This window comes from Vigna radiata, chromosome 2 (genome assembly GCF_000741045.1).
Source record: "Vigna radiata var. radiata cultivar VC1973A chromosome 2, Vradiata_ver6, whole genome shotgun sequence".
Taxonomy (NCBI): Eukaryota; Viridiplantae; Streptophyta; class Magnoliopsida; order Fabales; family Fabaceae; genus Vigna; species Vigna radiata.
Genome location: NC_028352.1, coordinates 5,812,786 through 5,822,011, shown reverse-complemented (window position 1 = coordinate 5,822,011; position 9,226 = coordinate 5,812,786). Strand labels below are relative to the sequence as shown.

At 32.1% G+C, this 9,226-nt stretch overlaps 1 protein-coding gene across 9 annotated transcripts; it reads left to right on the top strand.

Moving 5' to 3' along the window:
- The first annotated feature begins 4,352 nt into the window (after positions 1 to 4,352).
- LOC106756409 (pentatricopeptide repeat-containing protein At2g27800, mitochondrial) lies at positions 4,353 to 8,918 on the top strand. Of its 9 annotated transcripts, none has more exons than XM_022778475.1 (7): positions 4,353 to 4,771; positions 4,983 to 5,059; positions 5,480 to 5,555; positions 6,095 to 7,539; positions 7,711 to 7,846; positions 8,179 to 8,256; positions 8,604 to 8,918. In XM_022778475.1, the coding sequence occupies exon 4, from the start codon at positions 6,182 to 6,184 to the stop codon at positions 7,517 to 7,519; it is 1,338 nt and encodes a 445-aa protein (XP_022634196.1). In that variant the 5' UTR covers positions 4,353 to 4,771; positions 4,983 to 5,059; positions 5,480 to 5,555; positions 6,095 to 6,181; the 3' UTR covers positions 7,520 to 7,539; positions 7,711 to 7,846; positions 8,179 to 8,256; positions 8,604 to 8,918. The 9 variants fall into 9 exon arrangements, with proteins under 9 accessions (XP_022634196.1, XP_014494314.1, XP_014494313.1 ...); XM_014638828.2 differs by having other exon boundaries at positions 4,353 to 4,782; positions 6,109 to 7,539; XM_014638827.2 differs by having other exon boundaries at positions 4,353 to 4,782.
- Positions 8,919 to 9,226: the final 308 nt, after the last annotated feature.

The following is a 9,226-nucleotide window of genomic DNA, read 5'->3' as shown; positions in this document are numbered from 1 at the left end:
GGTTAAATCAAAGAAAGTATTTAAGATGTTATTATAAATAATCCAAAAATAACTTATAATAACAAATACATACACTAACACCTAAACTACTATGAAATGTTACACTAAACCAAAAGTGTAATAGGTTAATTATATCTATTGAATGGAACTTGAACTCAAACATTCTACTATACGTCTCAACTCCACTTTTTCTCACACCTGCTCACTAGAGACATCCATCCAAACTTACACAGTTTAGATTATCATTACAAAAGAGAAAAAACAAAACATACAACAACACGAAGAATAAAGGATAAGTTAGTGTACCAAAAACAATCATAAATCATGTTTACAGAATTAGACATATAACACAAGTAAAACAATCAATCATAAGTCATAAAATGTTTTCCTCTAGATTTGATCATCCAGATACATGCATTGATATGAAACTATAGGGACTTTGCCTTTGAGTTGGAACAATAATATTTTTCCCAACAATAAACACCACACTCTGAGGTTAATCTGTCAAAAAATCTATGGCCAAAACAATTAGGAATCAGACTGAGGATCGCCTGCTACTCTCCACCACATAACCATCATTATCTTCTTAAGACTGAAAGTTATTGAGAGTGTTAAAATAACCCTTAATTAATAGTTTCCTATATCAATACATACACTGTACACATAACCATTTAAAGGAATTCTCCTTTAACTCCTTATATCCATCATTCATGTACTACACATAGATTTATTCCATACCATCGTATAGTTAAAGATGTAATATTGTTGGTAAGACCGGTATCCTACCATATACATTCAAATACACATCACTAATCATTAAATATAACATTCCATTATTTAAATCTAAGCATGTAAAAAGAAAACAAAACAAAACAACCTAAAGAATTTGAACCCACTCGCCCAGTGAGCACAAACCATTCACCCAATGAGAACCCAAACAGAGGGCTTTTCAAGTCCAGTGAGGGAGCTTGTCCAACCCCTGGAACTCACTGCCCAAGACTCCCAAAACGCACCCAAGGAGCTTAACCACTCGTTCAGCAAGAGCATAAATAGCGAGTTCCACAAGCCTAGCGAGCTTACTAGCCTAACCTATGAAACCCACTATCAAAATCCTCTAGAACTCGCCTAACAAGTAGTTTGCTCGCCTAACCCCCCTACATAAACCAACAGTCCTTCAAAATTGCCCAAAACACCACTTTAACCTCACATGTCTTCTCTTATGCATTTCTACCAACTTCTAACACTTCTAAACGACAATCAAAGCTATAACCAACCTATATATACATACATACTTCAATCTATACCAGTATTGACTCCTTTTATTATGAAATTTCCACTTAAAATCAACTTAAAGCTTACTTTATGGACTAAAACTCAAATCTACCTATTTTCACTATTGACCAACCAAGCAACCTAGGAGTTTGAATAAGTCCAATTTGACTCAAAAGCAAACCCCAAACTCTTCATTTTACCTAAACCTTATACCTTTAAAATCTACTACTCAAAACCTCAAAATACACTTTAAAAGTCAATGAAAAACAAAACATAGCAAATCTAAACCATCCACGTGTTCAATCATTATCCAGACCACTCCTAAATGACACTACCAAATATCCCAAATTCTCATTTTTACCATTTTACCATTTCTTTCAAAGGTCAACTACCAACACCGCCCCTTCTGACTAGAATGATCATAAATTCTACAAATGCAATTCCATTCAACAATTCAACCAAACATAACACCACCATTACACTAAAACTCCATTCACAAGGCTATCACAATCCAACACATATTCACACAAGACATCAAGCATCACGTTACTGAATTTACTTAATCAAACACATTTATCAACAAGTCACTCGTCTTAATTTCAATATAATAATCATCTTATCATAGTAGTTCATTAATCATACATAAATTTCAACAATTTAAACACAAACATTAGCTTCCCTTACTTGATAAAAGATCAAACCGCTCTAGAAGCCTAAAATAGCTCCAACACATAGGAAACTCTATCTATTCCTATGAACAGAAAGATGATCAGGTACACCTTTTGGAACCATTAATCAGTAAAAACTTAAACTGAAAACTCAAAGGACACATGCAAGTTGAGTAGGACCCACATGTAATAGATAAAGAAAGGACAAAAAAAAAAAGCCAAAACTTAATTTACATAAACAAAAAAATTAATCAATTTGAATTGAAGATCTCGCGATGAATAGAAAATAGAATCTCCTATAAACAAGTCTGACACTTAAAAAGTGACTTATATAGAAATTGTATTTTAAAATTAACAAAACTCGTTCACAATAAAACTATTTATATTAAAATTATTTAATATTTAAATAATTGACTCTTTATTTTTACACCACCACTATTTCTAAAATCTCATTTTCTATAATATTACGTATTTTAAAAGAATACATTAACGACACACAACTTTATAATTTTTTAACTCAATACATAAGTAATTTTAAAAATATAGTTTAAAATAAGTTGTGCATTAGTGACTATTAATCAAAATTGAATATAAATATCTATTACATAACATGTTTGGATTGATAATGTTTGATATATCTATTTTAATATCACAATGACACAGCTACTAATTTTATACTAAGGGAAGAGTTTTAATCTTTTAGTTATATGATATTAAATCAATTTTTATTTATTTTTTATTCAATCTCAACACTCTAAAAAATAGAATATAAAATGATCACAAATTTAAGAATATAAAATTTTAATTTTTTATATGATTTAAAGTTGTCTTAATTTCAAATAATTTAACTACTCATAAAATTTCAATTTCTTTTAAAACTGTTTACCTAAATAATACATTTTCTTATAACATATTTTATTTTCTTCTATAAAAGTAAATTATCCTCTGCAGGTATCATATTAAAAGACAAGTTCAAAGCTTTAAATTTCATTCTGTTCATAAAAAAAAATTGCGATTTTGGAGGTATGAAAATGTTGGTTATTTATACTTATATTAAGATTGCATGATGATGGAAATGAAAGTAAAAAAATAATTACCTTTTCAATTTAAGTTGACAAAATAAATTCCATCCAAATTTAAGGCTATAAATTTTAATTATTCAAAATATAACATATAGTACAGGTCGTTATGGATGAAAATTTACTATATTAATTTAAGGTTGCAAATTTTAATTATTCAAAATATAACATAAGTAGCGCAGGAGTTATGGATGTAAATTTACGATATTAATTTACGGTTTATTATTTTAATTTAAAAAAAGAGAGTGTTGAAACACTATTTAAGAAAGTTTAGTGTTACATGTATATTTTTAGTTAAATAAGGTAAGCCGTGGCATTATGTACGAATAAATAAATAAATAAATAATATATATATATATTTATTTTCATTTTAATTGTTTTTAACCATATGACAATGCATAATATAGTTCACTCACACATGAACCTGCATTAAATGCTGTGAAGTTTGTTTGGAATATGTCACAATCATGCATAAGAAAACAAGGTAAATAATATGTTTGAAATAAATACATTTTTTTTCTTCATCTCTATCCATTTGTTTAAATATCTATTTTATTTATTTTAACTCTTATTCTTTTTAATCTTTAAAAACTCCATTATTGTGTTTTTCTTTAATGAAAATTTTCAATTTTTTCATTTAATAATTTATTTATTGAATATTATATTTGAAAAAAATCACTATTGGAAATTAAGGTTTTGTATAAATAAAAATAAGTTAGTTTCTTTCTTAAGCATTTGCTTTTTAAATGTTTTTTTTAATATCGACAGAGTTATTCTTGTTAAATTATTTTTAAATTGTGTAACACAAAAGTTTGGTAAGTATTTGACTACAGGGCAAGTATTTCCTTTAAAGGCATTTGGTAGTAGACACAAGAGATGATTTTTGGGACAAAATATTTCGGAAATATTTTTGAATTTGAAAATATCTTTTCAAATATTTATTTTAATATTTCTGTATTTTGGATGGGAGGTTTTAAAATATAATTTTAGATTATGAAATATTTTTTAAAATATTTATTTTGAATTTTTTAATATTTTAGATTAAGTTTATTTTGGAAAATATTTCATAAAGCTGGAAATACATTTCAAAATATTCAATTATGGATACAAAAGAATTCTGGATTAAATGTGTCAAAGGTATTTTTGAATTTGTAAATATTTTTTAGAAAACACATCCTATAATATTTTTTGGTATACATGTTTTGAAAAATATTTCTATATCTAAAAATATATTCTGAAACACTCAATTTAGAAAATATTAAAAAGGAAAAGGTGTTGGGATTTTTATTATAATTTTAACGAGAGCAGAGAGAATTATAAATTTTATGGGTACAGTAAGAAAAGAGTGGAGTGCAGGAAGGAAGAAATAGGCTTACCTAATTTTATTATGTTTTTGGCCCAATTCTTTTGTTCCTACACTCTAATTTTTGTTGGCCACCACCCCAATTTGGTTTTCTAATCCCTAGTCCACCGCTCCCATTTCCGGCGTGACCTAACCACCATCGTCTTCAATCTCCGAAGCCTCGCCGTGTCAGCCGCAACTTTTCTATTCCATTCTCTATCTTCGAGACCTCCGCGCCAATTTCAGTAAAGGACAGACCTCCACGTGCAGGGCAAACCCCTGACCACCTATCCATCTCGAGAGAAGAGGCGTTAAGCAGCGACGTCAGAACCCCAGGCCGCCGCCTCTATCTCCGGCGAAGCTTCCTGGAGCTGCGGCTAGTCGATCCCACCTGAACCCGAGCTCCCTTGGTGCGGTTCTGGTAATCTGAAACTTCATTTACGCTCTGCTTTGATTTTGGGGCGGAATCAATGTGATTTAAATATCTGCTTTTTTTTTTTAAAAAAAAAATAATTCAAAAATACACTTTTGTCTATCTTTTGGATGAGTTTGAGGCAATTACAAAGTGAAGCATGATTTTTATATGATTTTCTTTCCTAATTTTGTTATTGGAAAATGCAGACCCGGGATGATATGGTGGGATATTACAGAAATGGATGTAGGATGCTCGCCCCTGCTCATGATCAGCTCTTGTTGAGGTATGCATCTCTGAGCCAAAGGCTACTGTCTTAATTTGCATATTTTGACTGCCAAGTTGTTTGGACAAGAACAGGATCTCTTAATAGCTTTCAACAAATATGATTTTTAAATTTATTTCTGAAGAAGTTTACCACTGACTCATTCTTTCCTAAACGAGCACATAGAACATATTCACACCGATTGCTTATTTTGAGGAAACATTTGAAACGTTGACCCAATTTTTCAGTGACAAGAAATAGTGAAACAAGTGATTACAAGTGTTATCAAAGTCAAATAAATTGAAATAGATTTCATTATAAGTGTCTTACTGTAAGATGGTCTGCTCCTAGTTGCATAACATGCTATGAATATTAAAATTAGACTGCCAAATTCCAAATTAGTAAGGAGAGCATGACTTAAAACGCACCACTGACCTTCAGGTCGAGTGCAAGCTGTTCGAAAGAAGGAACGACGCAGTGGGAGCAGCGGAAGAGGGGAACCTTAATCCCCTAATCAGTGAGTTTTCTTCATTCTCGCATAGCACACCACTGTTGTTTTGGGTTTTAAAAAATTTTCTAAGTTTGCCAACTCGATTGCAAAATCGAGTATGACCCAGTTCAACGATTATACTCCTATTCTACCAAGTTTACATCAAAATCAAGTTTATGTGTAGAAACGTAAACTTGTGTGAGTTAAAGAGTTAATTTGCCAGTTGATAACTATGTTTGAAACTGAATTTGCATAGATAATGAAGGACTTTTCGCCGCAGAACTGTTATAACATGTGCTTCGTTCAGTTGCTGGATTTGTATTTTTGTAATATACTATTTACTTATTATGCGACTGGTATTACTTTTCCTGTGATTGTAACTGCTCAGTATTCTGATTTGACATTATTTATGTTGTGATTGATTATACTATTATTGAATACTTCTTGGACAACGTAATTCCATAGTTGGATAATCTTTGCCTATAATAATTTGTATGTGTGCTTGAACATACTCGCACTGCAGATTATATAAAATCCTAATTCATTTGATTAACAATCTTACATAGGTTGTGACCAACAGGTATCAGAGGTTTAATTAAGGTTGTTACAGCAAGCAAGTAAGAACTACCCAACCACACCTACTCTTGCTTTCTATGCTTAAAAATCAAAGTATGTTCTCTCTGACAAGAAATTGCTTCAAGTATCGTACTACCTACTTCAGGAGGAATATCCCAAGTGAAACCATACTCTCCACACTCTCATTTTGCCACAAATTTCATGAGCCCAATGAGAAATATTTACTGAAGATTGTTTTTTCTCATCACACCCACAAATTTGACCGCTCGTCATTCCAAATCAACAGTAGTTGCACTCAATTCCCTGTCCCATTTGCACCCTTTAGTTCTCCCTATTCAACAAAAGCTCCTTCAAGATCTTACCGAAGAAGAGCCAGAAATAGGTTGTTGAAGTCCTCCAAGCCTACCCTAGACCAAGCCCAATTTCAGTTGGCACTGTCCCAACTTCCCCCAAGGTTCACTAATGAAGAACTGTGCACTGTGATTGCTCGACAAGATAATCCCTTGGTTTGCTTAGAACTATTTCACTGGGCATCTCAACAGCCACGATTTCGGCATGATGTGTCCACGTTTCATGTCACCATAAAGAAGCTTGGTACGGCAAAGATGTTCCAAGAAATGGATGACATTGTGAACCAACTGATTGCAGTTCCTTTAATTGGTTCAGAGGCATTGTTCAACACAGTTATATATTATTTCACTCAGGCTCGGAAGCTTACTAGAGCTGTCAATGTGTTTAAGCACATGAAAAGTAAAAGGAATTTAATTTGCTGTTATAGGCCCTCCATTAGAACCTATAATATTCTTTTTGCTGCATTTTTGGGTAGAGGAAGCAACTCCTATATAAACCATGTGTATATGGAAACAATTAGATGTCTGTTTAGGCAAATGGTCAATGATGGGATCAAGCCTGATATTTTTTCATTAAATTCTATGATCAAAGGTTATGTTCTATCTCTTCATGTTAATGATGCATTGAGGATATTTCATCAAATGGGTGTGGTTTATGATTGTCAGCCCAATGCGTTGACATATGATTACTTGATTCATGGCTTGTGTGCCCAGGGCAGAACAAATAATGCCAAAGAGTTATTTAATGAAATGAAGACCAAAGGTTTTGTTCCTGGTAGTAAATCTTATAATTCGCTTGTCAACTCGTTGGCGCTTGGTGGAGAGATTGGGGAAGCAGTAACTTATCTGTGGGAGATGACCGATAAGCAAAGGTCACCTGATTTTATTACATGCAGGACTGTACTGGATGAGATATGCAGACAAAGAACAATTCAGGAGGGCATGGGTTTTTTGCAGGAGTTGCAAGAAAATGACCTTGTAGATGGGCATGCTTACAGGAAGCTTCTTTATGTGCTTGAAGATGACTATGGGAATTCAGTAAGTAGAAAGAATGGAATTGAGTGAGCAGAGTTTTTTCAGTCACTGTAAATTCCCATTCTTTTATCACTGTAGTTGGCTGTTTATTTAGTTTTAAAGCCATGAGATATTACATGTATTGTATAGTAGGCACATCCAAATCATGGTGCAAGGGCTTTGTGAGACTACCAATTTTGATCATGTCGACTATTTATCTGATATGAGAATTGGCTTTGCAGAAGGAATGTGAGTGATAGGACTTTTTGATGAGGTTCGGATGCCATTAACAGAAAACGACCGTAATCCAATACTAATTGACATAAAGACTCATTCTCAAGATACTCTTCCTGCTGGACCGGAAGGAAGAAATGGAAGGTTTGTGTCCTTTCATTTCATTGTGTTGGATATGAAATGTCATCTCAATTTATTGGATTGAATCCGTGTGTTGATCTTATTTATAGCAAGCTTCAATTTATGTGTAACAAGTATTTGCAGGACGAATTGGTTGCTGATTATTACCCTTAATTTTTTAACGTATTTATGCTACATGTAACATGTTACTAGATCATTCACTCTAAAATTTCCATGATGACATATTGGATTCATCCACTATGAAAATAGTCTGCTATAAAAGTTTCAGCTGATTAGGGAGTGAAGCATGACATTTACATGATTTTCTTTCCTACTTTTATTATTGGCAAATGCAGACCCTGAATGATGTGATGAGATATTACAGAAATACATGTAGGATGCTGACCTCTTGCTCATGATCAACTCTTGTTGAGGTATGCATCTTTTGAGCCAAGGGCTAATGTGCTTAATTTGTATATTTTGACTGCCAAAGTTGTTCTGGACAATAACAAGGCCTCGTGATAACTTTCACCAAGTATTACTTTTAAATGCAATATTACAATCCTTTACACTGACTCATCCTTTCCTAAAAACATACATGCACACACATTCACGTCAATTGCTAATTTTTTTTGATAAAAACTCGAAATGTTGATCCGATTATTCAATGATGATAAGTAAATTTTGATAAATTTGTCACTCACAATGAGTAGAAGTTGGATTGCACTACATGCCCTTGTTCACATGGTTGTCTTTGCTTCATGTCAAATATGAATATCAGAAAGTTCATTCACGTTTTGGAGAAGATAAATTTGCACATGATCATGACTGACTAAAGAATCAAATTTGTTCTTGCCTTGGAGAGTAAGAAGCCAATGCTAGAAATGTGGACAAGGTTTGAGAGATCAAAGGATTAAGCATGTAGATATTCATACATGTAGGATGACTTTTATATGGTACATATGTTTGACTATGTTTCATTGTATATTTTGATGATCCACCAATATGATTGCGTTGTTTTGTGAAAACTATATATATACACTTAGGACAAGCTTCATCCCAATGAGACAAACTATTTAGGATTTCCAATTGCTAATTTCAGCTTAAAATTAATGAATTCAGTTTTTCGTATTTAAAAAGTTGCTGACTACTAATTTGCATGTTAGTACTTTTTAAGTAGCATTTTATTCATGAAGAATATTTCTGTTATTTGTTTTATATAGTTTAATTAATACCTTATTGACTCATTATTTTAGTTGAGTGAGTTGATAGTTTGGTCAAGTTTAATAATTATGGTAAAAATAACTAATTAACCTTAATGAAGGAGTCTGCTTTTTCATTAGAAGAATTTTATCTATGGTTTTTAGAGACATAGGGTGAATTGAAAAATACAAAGATATTGAA

Bases quoted from the DNA above. Each gene is read 5' to 3' on its own strand.
- LOC106756409 (XM_022778478.1), top strand. From the start codon at position 6,182: ATGCTTAAAAATCAAAGTATGTTCTCTCTGACAAGAAATTGCTTCAAG.